Consider the following 24686-nt stretch of genomic DNA (forward strand, 5'->3'; position numbering starts at 1 on the left):
CCAATGAATGCATGAAAAAATGTTCAACATCATTAGCAATCAGAGAGATGCAAATCAAAACTACCTGAGATTTCACCTAACTCCAACTAGAATGGCAATCATTCAAAACACAAACAACAACAAATGCTGGCAAGGATGTGGAGAAGTGGGAACTCTAAAACATTGTTGTTGGGATTCCGAATTAGTGCAACCACTTTGGAAAACAGTATGGAGGATCCTCAGAAGAATGGGAACAAATCTACCATTCGATCCGCAATACCACTTCTGGGTATCTACACAAAAAAAAAGGAAACCAAACTACCAAACTAATGCATGTGTATCTATGTTCATAGCTGCACAATTCACCATAGCCAAACTATGGAAGCAGCCAAGATGTCCATCAAAAGATGAATGGATTACAAAACTATAGGATATATACACAATGGAATTTTACTCAGCCATAAAGAGAAACATAATTATGTCATTTACAGGGAAATGTATGGAACTGGAGATTATGCTAAATGAGATTAGCAACAAAAAATAAGAAATCAGATGCTTTCTCTAATATTCAAAAGCTAGGGAGAAAATGTGTTATAGGAAGAACTCTAGACAAAGAAGGAGATACTACAGATAAGCAAATAAGGTGACCTGAGGGGATGGGAGGGAGGAAGAGGTCTCTAATGTTCATGATGTATATTAACAAGCACATCAAAGTTAATCACTAAGCCAAACATGAGGGGGGAGCAGGAATGGGATGGGAATTGGGTAAGGGCTATTTGGGTGATGTCTGCATGTATGTCTCCACCATCTTGTACTCCATTAAGATGTATGACTGCAATGCTCCAATAAAAAGTTTTTTTAAAAAATCTCTGGAAATTGTCCTATAGATTTAAAATAATATCCCTCCCAATCTAAGGAGGTGTGTGTGTGTGTGTGTGTGTGTGTGTGTGTGTGCTTGTGTGTATAGAAATTAACAAGTTGATTCAAAACTTGGTAGTAGAAATTAAAAAGGCCAAGAATAGCAAGGATCATTTTGAAAATCAGTTTGAGGACAGCAATACTTACAAAGCCACAGTAGTTTAAAATGGTTACATAACCAGAAACTTTGGAGTAGAAACAAAATGGATTGTCCAGAAAGCCACTCAGACATATAGTCATCTGATTTGTAACAAAGGCCACAAAATACAGTGGGAAAGGACAGGTCTTTCAAAATATGGTACTAGGGCTCCATCATATATAGAAAATTCTATTCCATGCCAGGCATAGTGGCGCACACTTGTAATCCCAGAGTTTGGGAGTCTGAGACAGGAGGATCGTACAGGTTCAAAGCCAGCCTCAGCTACTTAGTGAGGCTCTCAGCAACTTAGTGAGACCCTTTTTCTAAATAAAGTATGAAATAGGTCTGGGAGTAGAAAAAGCCCCTTAGTGCCAAAAAAAAAAAAAAAAAAATTTTATTCCAGATGAATCATAGGATAAAAAAATAAAGCTTCTTGAAAAAAATAGAGAAGCATATCTTCAAGGCTTTGGGGTAGGCAAAGATTTCTTTTTTATTTTAACCTGGGGGATTCCATCTCTGAGTTGCACCCCTAACCCTTTTTTATTTTTATTTTTATTTTGAAACAGGGTCTTGCTAAATTTCTGCAGCTGGTCTTAAACCTGCAATCCTTCTGTCTCAGCTCCCAAGTACTGGGATTACAGGTGTGTACCACCATGCCCAGTTTAAGATTTCTTAAGTAGAAAAAAAGAAAGTAATATAAAAGAAAAAATAAGTTTAACTTCATTAAAATTAAAATATTCTCTTTAGCCGGGCATGGTGGCGCACGCTTGTAATCTCCGCACTTGGGAGCCTGAGACAGGAGGATCACGCAGGTTCGAAGCCAGCCTCAGCTGGCTTAAGAGACCCTGTTTCCAAATAAAAAATATAAAATAGGTCTGGGAGTGTAGCCTGGAGGTAGAAGGCCCCTGGGCTCCATCCCCAGTACCACACACACAAAAAAAAAATCTTTTTACTAAATGAGAGGTAGAAGGTAAGTCACACAGTGGGAGAAGAAATGGAAAATGCATATGCCCAACAAAGGACTTACCCAGAACAATTTCCATATTAAAAAAACTGGCAGACTTGGATAGACATTTCATTAAATAAGTGCCAATAAAACACCTCAAATTAGCTGGGTGTGGTGGTGCACTCTTGTAATCCCCACGCTTGGGAGGCTGAGACAGGAGGATCGCACAGGTTTGAAGCAACTTAGTGAGACTCTCAGCAACTTAATGAGACCCTGTTTCCAAATAAAGTATAAAATATGTCTGGGAGTATAGCCCAGAGATAGAAAGTGTCTGGGTTCCACCCTCAGTACCACACACACCAATAAAAGGTGCTTAATATCATTTACCATCAGGAAATGCAGATGAACACTACTGATAACTTTGATACCCAATAAGATGGCTACAATTTTTAAACTATTTTAAAATGCCAACTGTTGGAGAGTTAGGGCAGTGACTATAACACTGAATTGGTACTAAGAGAGTGTATGTTACTACTACCATTTTGGAAAAGTGTTTTGTAGTATCTACTAAAGCTAAAGATCTTATACCCTATGACCCAGAAAATCCACTCTTACCCAACAGAAATGAAAATACATATTCATGATAACAAATGTCAAAGTAATTTTATTTATAATGGCTCCAAAATAAAAACAATCCAAATACTAATCAACAGAATGAAAAAATATATGTATGTATGTATATATATATGTATAAATACATATATGTATATATGTATATATATATATATACATATCAACATGTAACCAGGTGTGGTGGCACACACTTGTAATCCCAGTGCTTGGGAGGCTGAGACAGGAGGATCACCCAGGTTCGAAGCCAGCCTCAGCTACTTAGTGAGGCTCTTAGCAACTTAGTGAGACCCTGTTTCCAAAAAGTATAAAATAGGTCTGGGAGTATATCCCGGAGATAGAAAAGCCCCTGGGTTCCATCCCCAGTACCACACACACAAAAAAATATATGTATGTATATATGTATGTATATAGCAACAGAATACAACTAAAAACTAAACTACGATAGCTAACAACATGGATGGATTTCACAGATATCATGGTAAACAAAAATCAGATACAAAACAGTATTGTGTGAGCCCATTTATATAAAGTTCAAAGACAGACAATACTAATCTACGTTGACTAAAATCAAGATGACAATTACTCTTGAGAGTTGTTTATTGGCCAAGAGGGTGCAAAAAATAGGCTTATAAGACACTGGGTGGTGGTTGCATGCATATGTAGATTTGTAAAAAAAAAAATTATAGGACTTCCGGGAAGATGGCGACCGAGAAAAGCGGGGCTTAAGAGCCCCGCTAACAACAAATCTCCATTACCACAAAATCAGCGCCTTTTATAGCCAGAAAACACCATCACCAGTGAAACAAAAAATTACCAGGCTCCAGAGATAAAGCGGACTGAGAACAGAGCCACAGAGGAGATACACCGGCCTCACGCCCAAGGACACGGCAGATGCGGCAGCAGCGCCATACTGCCGGCGGCAACGGCTAATTCACGGGACGGCTACAGCAAGCCGAGGTGAGCCACTGTGGAACAGCCAGGCAGGATTTCTCCACGCAGAGAGCATCTAAAGCTCCCAGTGGCCGAGCTCAGCACACACTGCAGGGATTCAGAGTGGAAATCAAAACCAAGAAGAAAAACAGCAGCCCCACAGCCGAGGGCGTAGCAGCGGCGCCATACTGCCACCGGCGGCAGCAGCACCGAATTCAGCGAGGCCAGTACAGCTACATCTGCGTACTCAAGAACAGTGAGTCAAATTGCGGGCCACAGAGGAGAAATCCCAGTACTGTACTCCCTGGGTCTTGACCCAGTGGGGGAGGGGCGGTGGCAGAGATATCACACCATAGGAGAACGTGCAACCTGGCACCCCCCACAGTCTAAAGCAGCCTCTATCGACTCTCTGGGTCGGAGACTCTGTGATACAACCCAGTAAAGGAGTAGTGGGGTCTGAGATACTACTGATTCGAGATCCAGAACACCTTAAGTGAAGTCATAGTGACCCAAGGGAAGAACCCAGAGAAGGCACAAACTTCGGAAATCATGGGAAAGAGGAATAATACTGAAGCAATAAATGCCCACAACCCCACAACATCAGAACCCGATAAAACTGAAAATCAGAGATTTCTAGAAGATCAAATCAGGAAAATAACTGTAGAAATAATAGAGGTGCTTTGAAAAGAACTCAGAGAGAGCCAAAAAGAGATAAAGGATGCAATTAATGAAGTAAAGGCCTCAATTCAAAGCACAAACAACCGATTAGACCACATGGAGAACAGAATCTCGCTCTTAGAAGATGAGCAATCCAAAAATGAACGCATAGTTTCTAATCTAGAAAAAAATATCCGACAGCAGGAATCTGATATTGAAGAAATATGGGCCCATTTTAAGAGAGCTAACCTAAGAATAATTGGAATAGAGGAGGGAAAAGAAAGTGAAACCAAAGGGATCAACAATTTCTTCAAGGAAGTAATAGCAGAAAATTTTCCAGACATAGAGCAAGAGGTCGATACACAGGTCCAGGAAACTTATAGAACTCCCTTTAGACAGGATCGGAGAAGAGGATCCCCACGCCACATAATTGTCAAAATGACCAATGTGGAAGCCAAGCAGAGAATCTTAAAGGCAACAAAAACAAAGGGCCAAGTGACATTCAGAGGCAAACCAATTAGAATCACTCCAGACTTCCCAAACCAAGTTACGAGAGCCAGAAGGGCTTGGAGTAACATATTCCAAACTCTGAAAGAAAACAACTTCCAGCCAAAAATTTCCTACCCAGCAAAACTTTCTATCAAATTAGATGGAGAAATAAGAAGCTTCCATGACAAACAGAAACCGAAGGAATTTATGTCTTCAAAACCAGCACTAGAGAAAATACTCAAAGAGATTAACTACAAAGAAGAAATAGGTAACACACTCCAGAACTAGAGAAACAAGATTTTCCATCCAACAGACAACTAAGATTGGTTATCTGTGGAGATTCATTATTTATGTTAGTCTTTTACCTATCTTTAAAGGGTATTGTTTGCCTTTATTGTTGTTAATTTTTAGGATTTCTAGTTGGAATATTAATATACCTTCAGATATAGCATTTGGAAATATTTTATCCCATTCTATCAGTAACTTTTAACTCTGTTTACATTGTCTTTGGATATACAATATTTTTTTATTTTTTAGGGAGTTTGTATACTCCTCTGTTGCCTGTGCCATTGAAATCATATCCAAGAAATCACTGCCAATTTCAATGGTGTGAGGTTTAATGACCCAGATTTTCTCCTAAAAGTTTATAGTCTTAAGATTTATATTTAGGTCTATTATCTATTTTGAGTTAATATTTGTATATGGGATTAGGTAAGGGTCCAATTTTATTCTTTTCCATGTAATTATTATTTTTTAACAATATTTAGTTAAAAGATTAATATTTCCACCACCAAATGTTCGTGGAAACCTTGTCAAAAATAACTTGACAATATAGGGAAGAATTTAGCTCTAGGCTTTTATTTAACTCCAATGGTTTATATATCTGCCTTTAGAATAGTACTACACTGTTTCAATTATTGTAGCTTTATATGGTTTGAAATCAGAAAATATATATCTTCTAGCTTTGTTCTTTTTCAAGATCATTTTGGGTACCTAGAGTCCATATTCCATATTAGGATAGATTTTTTTCTGAAAAATAAATATATAAATATATGATAGTTTCACCTAAAAAATAGAAAAAAAAATATTCTCTGGTAAGAAAGAAAGCAAAAAGAAATATTGAAATGTTATCTTTAAGTCATCAAAAGCTTGATATCAGACAAATGAAACTGTTATGTGAGATTATCATTTTTAATTTTAGATAAATTGCCATAATACTAGATGTCAACTACTAAGCCAAGCATGGGAGGGAGGGATAGGGAGAGAATGGGGTGGGGATTGGGTGGGGGCTGACTGGGAAAAGTGTGCATGTATGTCTACAAAAGTATGTATCCTACTATGATGTATGAATACAGTGCACCAATAAAAAAAAAGGGAAAAAAATTATAAATTGCACACTTAAGTGTATCCTCTTATTATATTTGTTATATTCAATAAAATTAGTTAAGAAAACATTGATATAGAAAGGAATCACATTGTGAAGTAAACTAGACTTACTAAGAAAGATATTAAGTGTCTGTGCCCAGTAGGGTTTTTGTTGGTGGTGGTGGTTTTTGTTTTTACCAAAGCAAATAAAATGTTTTCCTACATAGGAAGCTGAAAACAATCTCGCAAAGAAAGGGATAAGGAGAGTCTCAGTCCCTCCTTCCCCAGAGAAACCTGGAGTAAAAAGATGTAGAATATTTACACTCTCCTTTTCTTTTTCCATGAGCTTTAGCAAATTTAAAGAATAAAAGAGTCTAGTGATTGCTTGCTCCCACCTGGCTTTGCCACACAAAATGAACTTTCCTGCTTTACAAATAATCAGCTAGTTACTATTTGTGTAGGTTTCACAGTGGTCTGCTGGTTTGCTTTTGCCGTTAGAGTGTATGTAAAAATCTTTCTTTTCCCAGGGCTTTTTATTTTGGTATTTTCCATGTACTTGCTGGCTGTAATCAACTGAACAGCATCCTATTGTGACTCTCAAACACAGTGAATCAACATGGATCCTGGCCACAAGACTGCATGTGGACATGATCTGGGAGCTTGTGAACACAGGCCTATGGATGTGCCTTTATTGCTCTGACTGGTTTCCAGAAGAATTTCAGATAGCTCACAAGGAAACATAAAATCAGCAATAGAGCAGAAATTAAGACATGCTCTCAAGGCAGGTTTATGGTTCGTCTAGCTGAAGATATACAGCCGTGCATTACTTACAACAGGATACTTTCTGAGAAATGCGTCCTTGGGTGATTTCATCATTGTGTGACTATTACAGAGTGTGTTTTCTTGAACTAAGAAACCTATGATATCACTAAATGACTTAATCTTCTGAGACCACTGTCATACAGGGGGTCCACTATTGTCCAAAACACCATTCTGCAAACTGTCAGAGCAATAGTGATGCCATCCAGCCAGACAGTCCTGAGACATTATCTCTGCTAGAGCTGAATGAGCCAAGGATCTGCAGCCTTATTCTAGCCAGTGTCCCAGGGTCAAACTGACTGACCTAATCATTCACAAAGGAAAACAAATAGTTCTCGGGTCCTCATTTCTAAAGCCTCTCGGGGTTTTACTAAGAGCCCTCAGTGTCTATACAAAGATAAATGCCTATTCCACATGTTAGAATTCTAGCAGGCACTGAGTCAAAGCCTGACTTGAGACCGTAGTCTTAAGTTTCTACCCTAACAGCAAGATCCACTTAGCAGAAATGAGTCCCAATGTGAGGTACCATTACTAAGGTACCTGCTTCTCAGCCTTTCTTTGCTTTGCTTGCTTCAGAGATTCATGCCTCACCTCAGTGATATGGGATCTAGGCCTGCCCAAATAGAAAATCCTTCTCTTCCCAAGAAGGGAATACGGGTTGAGTTTTTTAAAGACCTCAAAGCTAATAAATCCTAACCCCCTTTGGAGAAGACAAATCAAGCAGAGCGGACAAAGGACAGAGGCCACAGTAACCTTCCACCTCAAGGCTGGGACTGAGCATATTAGAAAAGATGCCAGCTGAATTGAATAGACAGTTTACAAAAGAAGAGATGCAAGCGGCCAATGGATACATGAAAAGATGCCTAACATAATTAACAATCAGGAAGATGCAAATCAGAACTACACTGAGATTCCATCCAACTCCAACCAGAATGACAATCATCAAGAAGTCAAAGAATAAGCCAGGTGTGGTGGCGCACGCTTGTAATCCCAGCATTCAGGAGGCGGAGACCAGAGGATTGCGGTTCACAGACAGCCTCAGCTACTTAGCAAGGCCCTTCGCAACTCAGTGAGACTCTGTTTCAGAAATGAAAAGACTAAAAATAGGGCTGGGGTGTAGATCAGAGGCACAATGCCCCTGGGTTCCATCCCCAGTACCTGAAAAAGAAAAAGTAAGAAAATAATAAATGTTGGCAAGGATGTGGGGAAACAGAAACCCTACTACACTGTTGGTGGGATTGCTCACTAGTTGGCCTCTATAAAGATCAATTCAGTGTGGAGAGTCCTCAGAAAGTTGGGAATGGATCCTTCATATGATCTGACTATACCACTCCTGGGAATCTTTCCAAAGGGGCTGAAATCAGAGAACCACAGTAATATTTGCATACCCAAGTTCATAGCAGCAAAATTTACAAAAGCCAAATATGGAAACAACCCAGGTGTCCATAGACAGATGAATGGCTTGCCAAATTATGGGATATCCACACAATGAAATTCTAGTCAGCAATAAAGAAGAACAAAATTATGTCATTTGCAAGAAAACGGAAGGACCTGGAGAACATTATTAAGTGAGATTAGCCAGTCACATAAAGTGAAGGGTCATTTGTTTTCTCTAATATGCACAAGCTAGGGAATAATTTGGTTGCCAGAGGGACTCCAAACCATGGAGGAAAACCCTCAGTGGAGCCAGAGAAGAGGTCTGAGGGAAGGGGAGGGGGAAGAGTAAGGTTCATTGAAGGAATTACTACCATCGGTTATGTGTACATATGGGAAAATACCAATGTCAATCTTAGTACTTTGTATCAGGAAGGGGAAATGGGGAGGTGGGGGGGCACCAAGGGATGTGTGTATGTCTGTCCCTGTCAACATGATTTACATTATAATATGAGACTACAAAGCACCAATAAAAGTACATTATAAGCCGGGCGTGGTGTCACACGCTTGTAATCCTTGCGTTTGGGAGGCGGAGACAAGGAGGATCGTGCAGGTTCAAAGCCAGCCTTGCTGGCTTAGGAGACCCTGTTTCCAAATAAAAATATAAAATAGGTCTGGGAGTATAGGCCGGAGGTAGAAGGGTTCCATCACCAGTACCACCAAAAAAAAATTTGTTAAAAAAAAAAAAGATGTCCTTAGACAATCCACTGAACAATGTAAAGAACACAGCCACCTTCCCGTTCTGGAGCACCACTCAGCCACTTCTTCGCTATACATGCAGTTGACACATTCAGAAGCACATGCCCAGGCTTCCAAGAGAGCTGCTTACGTCCGTTTCCTTCAGTCAAGACTCTCAGTTGGCCTTAGAGATGGTCCTTAAATTGCTTCTTGATAATCTCTTCTCTGGGATAATTAACTTCACTTTCCTTAACATTCCAAGCTAAGCACCCATACCTGACACCCTGAAGGCACCCTCATAATTTGGCACTTGAAATAAAGCCCTTATCGGAGGCCTACAACCACTATCTCAGATCACTCTATGTCCTAAAAAATCCCGCCCACACCTATTTCTTCTCCTCGTATTCACTGGACATAGTTCTAAATAGTACATGCACTGCCTGTCATTGGGTTTCTTCTAATTACTTTGGCCTCCTTGGAAGAGTCAGAAAGACATTTGTTCTTGGTACCTTCACCCCTCTTATTTCCGCATTTTCCTTTGCTCTCCAGGTGTTCAAGATAGTACTGGCATTTAAATAAGGAGCTCTAGACAACCTCTCATCTTCAACACATAGAACAAATATGTAATGTCTGGTTCTGCATTATGAATGGTGTGTGACAGAGAGACAGAAACTGAGATTCCCCCCAGCCCGCCCTGTGGAGGGCAGGAGTGGGTAGACCAGACAGAGCCAACAAGAAAGAGAAGGAGAGAGAGAAAAGGGAGAGGGAGTAAGAGAGATTGTATATCCTATTATATACATGATCCAACTATAGCTGCAAACTTCCTCTTCCTCTCATTTTTTTATTTTAAGAAATTGGCTCACATGATTGTAGGGACTGGCAAGTCTGAAAGTCACAGGGCAGGCCAACAGGCTGGAAACGAATGTGTGAAAATACCAATGTCAATCTTAGCACTCCATATCGGGAAGGGGGAAATGGGGAGGGGGCACCAAGGGATGTGTGCGTGTATGTCGCTGTATACATCACAGGAGTAGATGTTATATCTTGTGGCAGACTTCCTTCTCTGGGAAACCTTGGTTTTTGCTCTTAAGGCTTTCAACCGATTGGATGAGAGCCACCTTCATTTTCTAAGTTAAAGTACTTAAAGTCAACCGACGGTAGACATTAACTGCATTGACAAAATACTTTCCAGCAATAGCTAGACTAGTATTTGATTAAATAATTGGGTACTAGAGCCTAGCCAAGTTGACACATAAACTAACATCACACCATCTAATCTGTGCTGAATCCTAGTTCTCATATAAACACCTAAATTTTCTTCAGAAAACAGCAGTGCTCCAGAATGCTTCCCCGTTCCTGGGGAAGCCATTTCCCTGTGTGTGAGGGAAGAGGGTCAGGAAGGAAAAGCTAAAACTTTAATAACTTAGATGAGGAGTTGGCATTTAGTTATCTCTCTCTCCAAGAGCCAAAATGAACCCTCCTGGTGCCCCAGCAGCAGCCATTCCAGAAGGGCTGATGTAAGACTTTTTTGGTTTCACAGCATAAGTGTAGTAAGATGTTGGCCTTGGCCAACGCTCTCACTCTACCTCTGAAGCCAACTCGTTCTCATGCCCTTGTGACATGAATTTCATATGCACACTAGTTAGGCTCTGCCTAACCCAGCCATCACCAAAATGGCAGGTGGCACTATTAAAATGAGGGCACAAGCTGAGCATGGTGGTCCAATCTATATGGTGGTTCACATCTATCATTCCACTACAGGGGCATGGCAGGTTTGAGGCCAGCCTCAGCTACTTAGTGAGACTCTGTTTTAAAATAAAAAGTATGGTCAAACGTGGTGGTGCATTCTTGTAATCCTAGTACTTGGGAGGCTGAGACAGGAAGATCACAGGTTCAAGAACAGCCTTGGCGATTTAGTGAGGCTCTCAACAACTTAGTGAGACTCTGTTTTCAAATAAGAAATAAAATTGGGCTTGGGGTATAGCTCTAAGGTAGAATGCCTCTGGGTCTATTCCCAGTACAATACAAAAATAAATAAATAAAAATATGGCTGGGGTGTAGTTGGAGGTAGAATGTCCATGCCCCTGGGTTCAATCCCCAGTATAACATACAACACACACACACACACACACACACACACACACACACACAACATAATTTTTTTTTTTTGGTGGTACTGGGGTTCCTCGAAGCCCTTCTATCTCCGGGCTACACTCCCAGACCTATTTTTATATTTTTATTTGGAAACAGGGTCTCCTAAGCCAACACGCGCGGCTGGCTTCGAACCTGCGCGATCCTCCTGTCTCTGCCTCCCAAGCGCGGGGATTACAAGCGTGCGCCACCACGCCTGGCACAACATAATTTTTTTAAACAGTGCACATCAGAAAAAAGAAGAAAGACCCTTGCTTTTCCTAAGTTATCAATCCTCTTTCCACTATCAACATACAAATAAAGCCTTTGAATTATTCATGCTGGATCAATCAAAACTCTTAGTGCTAAAGACCTGCTGATTCAGGCCTTCCAGAAGTGCTCAGCCTGCCCCATGGGACTCCCTTTCCTTCCTGAGCACCTCAAATCAAGGCACATTAAAGAGCCTTCCAAGGTAACTGGGTGATTTGAGTTCACACTTCTAAAACTTACAAGTATCTTCCTCGCATAGTGCTATAAAAGTACTTTGGAAGAGTAATTAAAGACTAAAGAATAAAAAGCTGGAGGCCAGAAGGGAAAAAAAATCAATGAAAGTGCTCTAATTTGAGCCTGCCTTTTTTATTTTAATCTGCTTGGGGATTCAAGCGCTGCCTCCTCCACTCGCTTAAAGCTCTCTGGGCCACAGAAGCGGTGTCTACCTCCTCCCCAGCACAGTCCTGGGCACTCAGCGTGCTAAAGGGATAAATCTGTGAATTCTGACAAAGCTAGAATTCATCAGTGACCATAGACACAGTGAAATTTTCCCTTTAAATTCCAGTACCTAATCTAGAATGCTGCTGACGGCTGGCAGGACTCTTGGTAGAGTGCCCTCAGGCACCTGCAGCTCTATCTGGTTTCTATTGCTTCAGAGCACATGCTATTGTTTTATTCAGAGCATCAATACAGTCCACCCTAGTAACAAACCATGCCTTCCTCATGTCCTTGAAAGACTTAACAGAGGAATAACGGAGTCACTTTACGCTGCCCCCAGGTTTGGCTACCCCTGCGACGGAATATAATGAACCCTTGCTACACCAAATTTGGGATGAGCACGGCAGCTTTTCTGAGTTTAAAGTGCTTAATCTCATTAGCAATCGGATACCATGTCTAATCCAATGTTCAGACTCAGGTCTGCTGTATAATTGGGTTCGATGGGTATATATAACCATAAGGAAAGTATAAGCCCTATCAAGGAATTCAGTGTCCTTAAAGAATCAATTAATGTAATTTGGGGAGAGAGAGAAAGATACAAAACCTCACACACTGCTAATTATAGGCTGGAAAGAAAACTTGATCCAAACCCAACCCCACTCCCAGGTGTACAGCGGCACAGTGAGCTATAGATTCATCTGCTCAGCTAGTTGTTCCAAATGCTGGACGGGAAACTGATGCTGGTAACAAACTCATTCCCAGCTGTCACGCAGCTTGGAGGAATCTAGATGGCTCTGAGAAAAGAATCGCACCAGCCTATTTCATCTAGAAGCATAATTGACATTACTTCCTCCTTCCTGGAATGCTAAAATATCAGCAGTGTCTTTTTACTCATTCATTCCAGAAACATAATTCTGATTCTACTCCATGCAATATTGTCCTGTAGGTAATACATACTGTGACAGTGCTGTCCCTTACAGTACAACACACCCAGTCTGTTCTTGCCCATGACCCTGACCTTCCCAAACCCCAACAATGTCACCGTCACACTGGATAAGACAGAGGATAGTGGACCATGCCATTGCTGATAGCCTGCCACATGCCAGACCTGTGGGAGGCGAAACAGAAGCAATCTTTGTAACCTTCTCAAACATTCCTGGATGTGGGCATTGTTATCTCTCTTTCTATAGGCGAGAAGACTTGAAGCTCAGAACTGGGCTTACTGAACCAGAGGGCCACACTCAGCCACTGCAGAGGGCTCATGGAGGAAGCCATGGTGTGTATATGGTCTTCCTGTGTCCCCAAGGGTTCATGTGTTGAGAGCTTGATCCTCAGGATGGTGAAGTGAGAAGTGGAGAAACCATTAAGGAATGAAGCCTAAGCCGGGCGTGATGGCACATGCTTGTAATCCCAGCATTTGGGAGGCTGAGCCAGGAGGATCTGGGTTTGCGGACAGCCTCGGCTACTTAGTGAGCCCCTGTTTGAATATAAAAATAGGGCTGGGTGTGTTGCTCGGAGGTAGAATGCCTTTGGGTTCCATCACCAGTATTGCAAAAACAAGAAACCAAAAACAAAAAAAAAGAAATGGAGCCTGTACTTGGGAGGCTAAGTAACAAGGACAGCATCATAGGTCCAAGGCCAGTACACAGTAACTTAGCAAGACCTTGTTTCAAGATTTTAAAAAAAAAAAAAAAGAACTGGGAATGTAGCTCAGAGGTAGAATACCCCTGGGTTCAATCCGCAGTACCACACACACAAAAAAATTTTAATGGAGTCTAGTGCAAAACAATGGGTTCTTGGTGATCCTCCCTCAGAAGGAGTTGATATATCTCTCACAAAACCTTAGTTCTTCTGAGGGGGTGGTTATAAAAGAGAAAGCCCAGAGCCCCCAGCCTCTCTGGCTTCCAGTCTCAACATGTGATCTCTCCTTCCCTCACACATGAATGCCACGGACATCTGCTGTGATGTCCTCACCAGAAACAAGCTGGTGTCAGGACCAAACCACTGACCCTCCAAAATGTGAACTTAAATAAATCTCTTTTCTTTGTGCTGGCAGGTATTTTGTTATAGCAATGGAAAACAAACTAATACAAAGGTTCCTGATCAAGCAGCCCATACCTGAAAAGTTAGCCAGGTTTCAAATAGTGCCGTCTGCATCCAGGACATCCTACATGGTTAGTCATTTACTGTCTGTGCAGTCTCAGGTATAGTATCTAATGGCTTTGAGTCTAATCCTCAATTTCATCCTCTGTACAAAGGCAAAACAATGCCTACCTGTTGGAATTGGCAGGAGGCTATCTGACATGTCTAACACACATCTGGCACTAAAAAATGTGTTAATGATAATAATGATGCTGATGATGGCCTAAGATTAGAAGAGAAATGATAATCACTTGAATGCTTCCTGTACATAGCAGCAGACGCCCACTAACAACAGCAGTCTTCAGATAGCCCAAGGCCCTAGGGGACCATGATTTACAAAAGTCCAGAATAGTTTTGTTCAGCAGGTGAGGACTTTTTAAAGAGATACTTCCTTTATAAACACATTCGGAGCTGGTTTGCTCAAACATGTCTTCAGAGGAAACTGTTAAAGCTCTCGTTTAAGACATTGGTGGGTTGAGGGCTGGAGCAGGATGTATCCTGTTTTCCATAAGCAGATGCTGATTTATCGGTATCCGGGGACCCTTGAGAAAAGTAGGTGTTCCCCTACTGCAATCTCACTGACCTAAGCATTTGTCTAATCAAGGAAGTCATTTGGAAGGAAGTAAGGAATCCAAATCCAGTTTGAAAGATATATTAGATCTACAACATTTCCATGTAATTATTATTTATTTCGACATCCCACAGGTGCCACAACTGTGTAATTCTATGTTTTGCTGAGGACTCAGGAAACGACTGGGGCTTAATGCAGTTTACACAGCATTACGATTTCCCCTGCAGAATGCCCACCCCCATCTGAAACCTTTTCTCCAGCATAACCACCAGCACACACCCCCAGCAGGAAGGAAGGGATCACAAGAGGCATCCGCGTACACGAGGCAGCTCAGGCCCCGGTGGGCAGCTGCTGAAGCTCACAGGGTTATTCAGAATTGAATGGAATGAGGGCAACAGCGTCCACAGCCTCCAACCTCAGCTCCAGGCTCTACTCACAGAGAGCTGAAGATGCTCAGGTCAATCACATCAGCAGCATCCAGAGAGCACGGGAAATGAACACCAAGAAACCCCATCTGAGAGGGTGACGGGAGACAGCGGAAGGGAGGACACAGGACCCAGGAGGTCGGCCTCGAGTGCAGGACACACAGCCTGTGCCTCCTGCCCTCAGGGGCAGTATGGACCCCTTCCCTTCCTACTCTACATTCATCTACAATTCTGGTTGTTCTTTAGCCACTTTGCAATGGATTCCAAATATTGGAGTTTAAGGTGGTTAAGAATCTTGAGATTTATACACTTGAAATTCTATGGCCGGGTGTGGTGGAACACACTTGTAATCCCCGTGCTTAGGAGGCGGAGACAGGAGGATCGCGCAGGTTCAAAGCCAGCATGCTGGCTTAAGAGACTCTGTTTCCAAATAAAAATATAAAAAAAATAGGTGTCTGAGAGTGTAGCCCGGAGGCAGAAGGGTTTCCAGAGAAGTCAGACATTGCTTCCGTGAAAAAATAAAGCAGCACCCACTTCATTACCAACATTTGTATCTACATCTAGAAGCTTTTTTTTTTTTTTTGGTACTGGGAATTGAACCCAGGAGTAGTCTATCTCTGAGCTACACTCTCAGTTATTTTATTTTTAAATTTTGTCTGTTTATTTTTGTGGTGCTGGAGATTGAACCCAGAGACATTCTACCTCTGAGTTATACCCCTAGCCCCGTGTGTGTGTGTGTGTGTGTGTGTGTGTGTGTGTGTGTGTGATGTTGGGAATTGAGCCCAGGGGCATTCTACCTCCAAGCTACACCCCCAGCTCTATTTTTTATTCTTCACTTTGAAACAGGGTCTCACTAAGTTGTGGAGGGCCTCATTATGTAGCTGAGGCTGGCCGCGAACCCTGATCCTCCTGTCTCAGCCTCGCAAGTACTGAGCTTACAGGCATGTGCTACCATGCCCAGCTTGCCCCCAGCCCTATTTCATTTTTTATTTGGAAACAGAGTCTCGCTCAATTGCTGAGAGCCGTGCTAAGTTGCTGAGGCTGGCTTCAAACCTGCATCCATCTGTCTCAGCCTCCCAAATACTGAGATTACAGGCATATGCCACCATGCCTGGCTTGTTTTTATTTTTTCTATTTTTTATTTATTTATTTATTTATTTATTTATTTATTTATTTATTTATTGGTGGTACTGGGGTCCCTGGAAACCCTTCTACCTCCGGGCTACACTCCCAGACCTATTTTATATTTTTATTTGGAAACAGGGTCTCAAGCCAGCGTGTTTGGCTTCAAACCTGCACAAACCTCCTGTCTCCACCTCCCAAGCACAGGGATTACAAGCGTGTGCCACCATGCCCAGCCTTGTGTTTTTATTTTGAAACAGGGTCTTGCTAAGTTTCTTGTGACCCTCCTGTCTCAGCCTCCCAAGTACTGGGATTACAAGAGTGTGCCCCACCACACCTGGAGTTTTTGTTTTTGTTTTTGTTTTGTCTTTTTAAACATCATACCTTTGGCATGTTTCTGCCTATTATTTAAAAACATAATCACTTTGGCCTCAATGGATGATGCCTCATGTTTATAGAGCACCTGCCTGATGCAACTTAGTAACTATCAGTCCTCTACTTTTTCACCCCTGACAGGAGCCTCATACTACTCGTGCCTAAGACCTAAAACCCAGTTCCCAAGACACCACACGCACCTCTGTCCAAACATCAGCGTGGACTTGGTCTCGGCCTCATTGAAGACAGAAGGAGAACAGCAAATGACGATTGTGGTTCTACAGTTTCCACCCAGAGAGTCCTGGAGAATCCGAGTCATCTTGCTGTCCCGGTATGGCACGTGTGTTTTCTATTTAGAAAAAGAATTAGTACTGGTTTTGACAGCCCATTTGAAAGAAAAATACAGAAGCAAGCTCCGGAGGGAGACACTGAACTTAGAAACGTGTGTGAAATACAAATTTGTGGCCAGGTCTTTTGGCTCTTGCCAAAGTTTAGCATGCCCATAGGAAATTGGCATCACCACTGACACTTTTTAATGGACTGGATCTCCTAGCAACAGGCATCCACAACCAGGATTCCCTCTGTCCTTTTCCAAACAGGAAAAAAAAAAAAAGACTCTCTGGGGTATGTGGCAAAGAGAACATGCAAACCCAAAAGGCTACTTCATATTATTTAATAGATGGAGACAGGATCACTTACTGTCCCTTCTGCCAAGGCAGAGATCACGTTTCCAAGAGCAGACAAAGACTTATTGATATTTTTAGCTTCGTCAAGTACAGCTCCCTCGGCGCCAGTTTTGCTGACCTACCAGAGAGAAGAAAAAGCACTGAGCTACACGGACCAGCAAACGCACGAGTCCACACAAGGGCAAAGGGAGAGATTCTCCTGGAAAGCAGAGAAAAATAAAAGTAAGTAAGAACCACGGTGATAAGCGGTCCCTAGAGCTGGAGGCTGGGGATTCCCTCTCCTGCTGTCGTTTTCCTCTCAATTAGGTTTTAGTCGGATGGCTGAAATGCCTCAAGTGGGAGAGCTGCAGATGCTTCCCTGGGGCTCCATCCAGGGCAGCCAGGCTCCAGAAGTGCCGTCACCACAGGCACGCTCAGGGCCCGGGAGACCAGCCCACGCCTGCATCCCAAGGCAAGTCCAGAAAGCGCTGCCCCGGGCCACAGCGAAGGGGACAGTGGAGGACATGTAAAGTCGAGTTCCAATTCAGGCAGAGGACCAACAGGTGATGGGGATGGTTGTCTCAACTGTTCCTTCCCTGCTGACTCCCACAGCAAAGAAAGAAGGAAAGAAAGGCGAGGAGGAGGAGGAGGGAGACATGATATCCCAAAACAAAGCAAGTTGGAGAGGCATGAGAAGTCAAGAGAGCGTGCAGCGTTCCATCGCGAGTGTATCTGCAGAGAGGCCACGCACGGTGCCTCCTCTGCTGTGTTATTACTGGTAATTTCAGATTTATAGCATTTGCTCTTGGTAGAGAGCAGTTTATAGGAGCTGTAAAAGGGGGGGATGATGATGACACAACATGATTCATGTCTCTACTGCCTGGACAAATGATGCAGAGTAAGCATCTGCCCTAGCTGGTCTCTGAAGAAAGAGAAGAAATAACTTTAAACTGCACAAAGATGGATATCTATTGCATATAAAGGAGAAACCCCTGAGATAGAGGTGAATGTATGTCCAGAGAGAGATTTATGCAAATAGGACAGATTCTCATTTCTCTTGGAATCATGTGCATGGCACCCCTGTTTACAGAGAATTCATGTAGCTGATGGGTCACGGAAGATAACCTTTTCACACCAGGTTTCACACCAGGCACAGTGAGCACCCTGCCTCCATGGAATATGTAAGGCAGCTACTATCAATCTTCCTTTTACAAACAAGGAAGTTGAGCTCCAGAGATGTCAAATTGCCATCCTAAAGGAAGCATGGCACTTAGGGGAGATGGGAACTAAAACCCAGACTTTTGTTCTACACTGACACATTTGGATCGAAGGAAAACAGACGTGAACAAAGAAAGCTGTAGGAAGGACACTTTAAAGCGCTCCATAAACATCATTGGCGGTGAGCGCCAGCGCTGTACTGTCTCTGCTGCCCTGCTCTTGGATCTGCCGGCTCCTCGTGGGCAGCTCCAGGGTGTATTGAGGCCCTCGGTGCTCATCTCTGCCCCTAGCAAGAGTGAAGGGCCCTGGGCTGTCTGTGTGGGTGGACCCACAGGTGGCACAGCAGGAAAGTTGACGGCTGGCTGAGAACTAAACGGCACTGCGCTGTTACTTCCACCCTGGTGAATGTCTGTTTACTCAAAGTTACAGCCCACACCCATAAAACCTTAGAATCCTAGCCAGATGGGGCTCTGCTCACGGTTTTACAAGTGCCAGGGAGAAGTCAATTGGAGCCACCATGACTCACATGCATGTCAGTGGCCATGGCTCAGCAGACAAGACCACCGGCTGCACAATGTATGGCGCTCGGGGGTCGGCTGTACAGTCAGGGAGACTGACCAAGCCTCCAGGTTGGCCCTGATGGTGACCACCAGCTGATGTCACTGAGGACAGAGAAAGAAAGGCCACTGTGCACAGGGGCATCTCTGTGATGCTGCCCAAGGAGGTCTGGGCCCCAGCCGGGGTATGGCAGCTGAGGCCTCCTCTGTGCCGTGAAGGGGGCTCGGGGTGCAGCTCCGGCCAGCTTAAGGGGGAGGGAACAGGACAGGGCACAGATGGCAAAAGAGAGTCCTGACAAGCAGTGAGTGCTGGGGCAAGAAGACTGACCACAGGCCTCCTAAGCAGAAGGAATCAGAGCCACCCCCGTGAGACAGTCAGTCCAGGTCCAGTGCTGGAAGAACCAAGGACACAGGGAGAGCCCCGGATCCGGTCCCCTGCCAGCAAACGGAGCGTGCAGAGGCGGGCAGCCGGCAAAGCCCTCCCCTGGCCTACTGGAATATGGTACCGCACCAGGGTCTCTCCTGCGCTCATATCCCTCTCATATCCGTGCCTTTGACCGGCTAAGTTCTGACCAACACTTGCCTGATGTTACAATCAAGGCCCAATAAGCACGAATCAGAGCAGGAGTTCAAAGCACCTGTCTGTGACACAAACTCAGGACCAGAAAAGAAAGAACAGGAAAATAAAGGTTAAATTTAATAACATCTTGGCTCGACATCAGAAACTTTAAAAGCTTTTTAAAACCATGGAATAGAGAGGCAAAAAATTATACCATTGCACACTGAAGCAATAACAGGAAAATTATAGATAATACAAATAAAGAACCAATTACCTTTTCGCTCCCAGCCAAATCAACCAAATAAAGCTTCCCGCTGAGTTTTTTTTCAGTCTCCACATTCTCTTGTTTAATATTAATCAGGAAGATGCTGTGACTTCTAGAGCTGTGTTCATTCATGTCTGAAAAGGAAAACAGTTTACTGCTCTACAAATAACACCTGGACATAGGTAGCAAACCTCTGGTCTAAAAAGCACAACAAATCATGTCTGATGGCTCATGTCTTTGAAATCCAGCCAATTTTAAATATTATCTGAGACCACTGTTTCTTCTTTAAAAAAAAAAAAAAGCTCATTCTAGAAATGAAAGACTTAATGTGTCTTCAAGGAACAAAGAAATTAATCTAAAAAAATCCTGGCCAAGAGTTTAAGACAACAGATTTTCAAGGCATACCTGAAGCCCCATCCTCCAGCTAACTCCCTATGCCAGCCAGCTCTCAAGCTCACTGCTTGTCCCCACCTCACTATAAAAGCCCTCAGACTTCATCATCCTGGTTAGTACCCATGTATTCTTAGTCATATGTGTGAGCCCAGCCTTATCAAGAATATCATAAGCTTTCTTAAGGAAGGATTAAGACTTTCTTAAGGAAGGATTAAGAATAGACCTCTATAACCCATGCTAAGTACACAAACAAGCTCAGAGATTAAACGTGCCTCATTAGGATGGGGCATTAGAGATAAAAATGCTTTCCGTCCCTGGTCTTTGTCTACTAAACAGACACAGAGACCCCAGTGACTTATTCAACCATCACCAGCAATCATTTCTCAAAACCATTTTACCAGATTGTATGTAAAAAATTCTAAAGACCCCATTTAAAAATTAGTTATAACTAAGGCTGGGCATGGTGGCGCACGCTTGTAATCCCCGCGCTTGGGAGGCAGAGACAGGAGGATCGCGCAGGTTTGAAGCCAGCCGCGCTGGCTTAAGAGACCCTGTTTCCAAATAAAAATATAGAAATAGGTCTGGGAGTGTAGCCCGTAGGTAGAAGGGCTTCCAGGAACCCCAGTACTACCAAAAAAAAAAAAAATTAGTTATAACTAATAAATTCAATAACAACATCAACATGCAAAAATCAGTTTTGTTTCTATATACTAACTGCACAATCTGAGAAGAAAATTAAGAAAACAATTTTATTTACAACAGTAGAAAAGAAAAAGGATAAAAATATTAAGACCAAGCTTAGCCAAAAAATAAGACACACTGAAAACTAAAAACTTTTGCTAAGATATTAAATATGACACAAATAAATGGAAATGCAATTCATGTTCATTGATTAAAAAAAAGATTTAATATTGTTAAGATACCAATACCATCCAAAGCAACCTATAAATTCAATACAATCATTATCAAAATCTCTGATATTTTTATAGAAATTGAAAGATGCACCCCTTAATTCACATGGAATCTCTAAAGATCATGATGTGATTAAAAAATCTTGAAATATTAAGAACAAAGTTGGATGTCTCAGCATTAAGATTTCAAAAGTAACTATAAAGCTACAGTAATCAGAACAATGTAAAATGGTGATATGCACCTGCAGCCCCAGCTACTTGGAAGGCTGAGGCAGGACTGCTTAAGCCTGAGAGTTCAAGGGCTGCTCAGTAAAACATACTGAGACACACACACACACACACACACACACACACACACACACACACACCAAACCCACAACCAGAACCAAACAAAACAATGTGGCACTCATGCAAAGACAGACATACAGACAAGTGGGAGAAAACAGAGGGCTCAGAAAAAATCCTTCGCATATGCAGTCAAAATCATTTTAGAGAAGAATGTTAAGACCACTCCAGGGAGGGAAGGGTAGTCTTTCAACAACTGAGGCAGAGAAAACTGATTATCTACAGAGAGAGAAACAAGAAAGAGAGAGGAGAGAGGGAGGGAGAGAGAGACATTGGCCAAGAAGTGAAAGCACTTAAGTGTCCAGTGATGGAAAAATGAGTAAAAAAATGTGGTAAATACATATGAGAGGGTATCATTCAGTCTTAAAGGGACACCTTCAACAACATGCGTGAACCTTGAAGACATTATGTTAAGTGGAATAAGCCAATCACAGAAGGGAAAATACTATATAATTCCACTTATGTGCGGTACCTGGAGTTATCAAATGCATAGAGACAGAAGAATGGTAGTTGGGGGAAGGAGGGGAAGAAATGGAGCCGGGCGTGGTGGTCTACGCCTGTGATCCCAATGGAAGGCTGAAACAGGAGGATCACAGGTTTAAGGATAGTCTCAGCAATTTAGGGCGACCCTGTTTCAAAATTTAAAAAACTATGCTGGGTGTGGTAGCGCACACTTGTAATCCCCACGCTTGGGAGGCGGAGACAGGAGGATCGCACAGGTTCGAAGCCAGCCTCAGCTACTTAGTGAGGCTCTCAGCAACTTAGTGAGACCCTGTTTCCAAATAAAATATAAAATAGGACTGTGAGTATAGCCTGGAGGTAGAAAGCCTCTGGGTTCCACCCCCAGTGCCACACACAAAAAAAAATTTTTTTAAATAAATAAATAAAAATGGCTGGTGGTAGCCAGACATGGTGGCACATGCCTGTAATCCCAGGACTTGGAAGGCTGACACAGAAGTATGGCAGGTTTGTGGGCAGCCTTCACAATTTAGCAAAGCCTTCAGAAACTTAGTGAGGCCCTGTTTCAAAATAAAAATATAAAATAGGGCTGAGCGTATAGCTCAGAGGTAGAATGCCCCTGAGTTCAGTCCGCAGGTAGAAAGGCATGGTGGCCATGCCTGTAACCCCAGGACTTGGGAGGCTGAGACAGGAAGATCGCAGGTTGAAGGCCAGTTCTGCAACTTACCAAGACACTGTTTTCAAATAAAAAAATAAAAACAGGACTGAGGGTAAGGAGGTAGAACCCCGTGGGTTTCAATCCCAGTAAAATACACACACACACATACACACACACACACACACACACACACGAGGAATGGAAACTTAAGTGTTAAAAGGTAGAGTTTCAGATGGAAAGATTAAAAAAAAAGTTCTGGAGATGGATGCCCACAGTGTGAATGCACTTAATATCACAAAATTGTATCTTAAAATTATTAAAATACTAAATTTTATGTCATGGATAGCTTACCACAATTAAAAAAACAACAACAACAGCACTTGTTAGAATAAGAATGACTAGATCAGCAGTCCAAACCAGGAGCCAACGCTAGTTTTCAGGTATGCCATCAGTAACTGAAAAGGCTCAGAGACACAGGAACAATTTCCCCCATGTACACGTGGGACTTCAGCAGGACAGAAAGAAGAGAGTTTGACCTACACTGTACACAATTCCAGGCCCACCTGTTACATTTGCCACATATGACAATATTATATGATACACTGTTGGAGAAGAAAAAGGTGGAGAATTTCAGTTCTGGATCACAGAATCCTAAACCCTTGGGTGAGATAGACGTTAAGAGCCTAAGCCATTTAACCAACCAATGCGGGAATCTCTCCTACCACAGGACGGTGAACTCACTACCTTGCCAGGTAGCAAGCTTCCCTTGCAACGGCTGTAGGCTGAGTCCTTGGAGCAGGTGCTGGTGGTCAGCCACTGAGATGAGAAAGAGTGCGCTGACCCTCCTTCTCAATGTCAGCACCACACACAGGCTAAGAAACACTGCAGTGTCCGCACGCCCTCTGCAGAGGTGCTGTTGGTAGTGGTTTCCCTCCTCCTCCAACCTAGAAGTCCTGTTTCTTCAGCCTCAAATGAATATATTCTATTCTATTCTCTCTATTCTCTTTTCTTCTCTCTCTCTCTCTCTCTCTCTCTCCCCCTCCCTCCCTCCCTCTCTCTCTCTCTCTCTCTCCTCATCCCCTGAATAATATAGATTACCGTAATCTTTTCATGGACTCGCCATTGCTCTAGTACGTGGGCATACACACGCAGCTTCCCTGACACAGGTGTGTTCACCAAGGTGAGAGTTGCCATGCAGACAAGCCGGCTCAGCCGTGCATGCGTCCACTGGGCGCTGAGGGTTACCTGGAGCGCCAGCGCTGCCTTCTGACTCCCGCCCTGCCTTTCTTTCCTGTTATATGGAAGGCAGAAATCTAATGAGGTTTCTTCCCCGTGTGTGTGACTGACATGTAGAATTTGCTGCATGAATTAAATAAAATAAAAAACCTGGACAACAATATGGTGAAAGTAAATAAACTTGGAAGCTTCCTCCTCAGCCCCTGTGGCTGGCTGGTTGTCTGTGTTCGCTGGTATTCAGGCTGAGGCTGTTGGCAGGGTCCGGTGCGTCTCACCCTACACCTGCCAGTCCTCAGGGTTCCGGGGACAGCTGAAGATCCCTTTCCCGTGAGCTGCCTGACACGCTCACAGCACACATGGCTGGTTCCTGCGTCCAGCCTTCTCGTGTGTTGCTTCCTCTGTACCTCATCCCCATAGCTGTTGGTGGGAAGCAAACATCTGCACCCCGAGCCACAGGGAGGGGACGCCAGCACGGCGCTTACTTGTCACGGCCACGTGCCGGTTGGCTTTGCCTTCGTCTATCACGTCCATGACCTCCTCCGGGCTGGACACAAACCGCTCCGTGCACCCCTGGAAGGAAGTGAGAATCAGGTCAGTTGGCCATTAAGGGAGTTGAAAAGCAACAATAACTTTGAGGCAGCGAAACATGTTCCCAATTCTTTCTGAAGGTACAGATAAATAGAAAAGCTGCGATGTTGATCCAACAACTTCTCCTCCTTGCCTGGGGCTTGAATTCTACATTAAAGAGAAGTGAGAGCAAACCCTAGGAAACCTAGAGACTAGCCACAAGAGAAACACCAATTTTCCTAGGATTTTGAGTATGTATTCATGTCCAACAGCCATATTTTCAGGAGACAGAAAATAAAAGAAGAAAAGCCAAAAGAGAAGAAATGGACAAAGCACTCCCTTGCCTTCCACCTTTATCGATTTGCCATGTTATCCATCATACACACTTTGAAG

General features: G+C 43.0%; 1 protein-coding gene across 1 annotated transcript in view; it reads right to left on the bottom strand.

Annotated features, from left to right (window-relative positions):
- KIF5C (kinesin family member 5C) overlaps positions 1 to 24686 on the bottom strand; it is a gene marked incomplete at both ends in the record, with an annotated part of 159362 nt that overhangs the window by 54338 nt on the left and 80338 nt on the right. Inside the window, 4 exons of the mRNA XM_080689585.1 lie at positions 16661 to 16809; positions 17160 to 17264; positions 19734 to 19858; positions 24209 to 24296. Coding sequence (XP_080545711.1) covers positions 16661 to 16809; positions 17160 to 17264; positions 19734 to 19858; positions 24209 to 24296 — 467 coding nt within the window. The remainder of the gene's footprint in view (positions 1 to 16660; positions 16810 to 17159; positions 17265 to 19733; positions 19859 to 24208; positions 24297 to 24686) is intronic.

This window comes from Muscardinus avellanarius (assembly GCF_963383645.1).
Source record: "Muscardinus avellanarius genome assembly, chromosome: 2".
NCBI lineage: Eukaryota > Metazoa > Chordata > Mammalia > Rodentia > Gliridae > Muscardinus > Muscardinus avellanarius.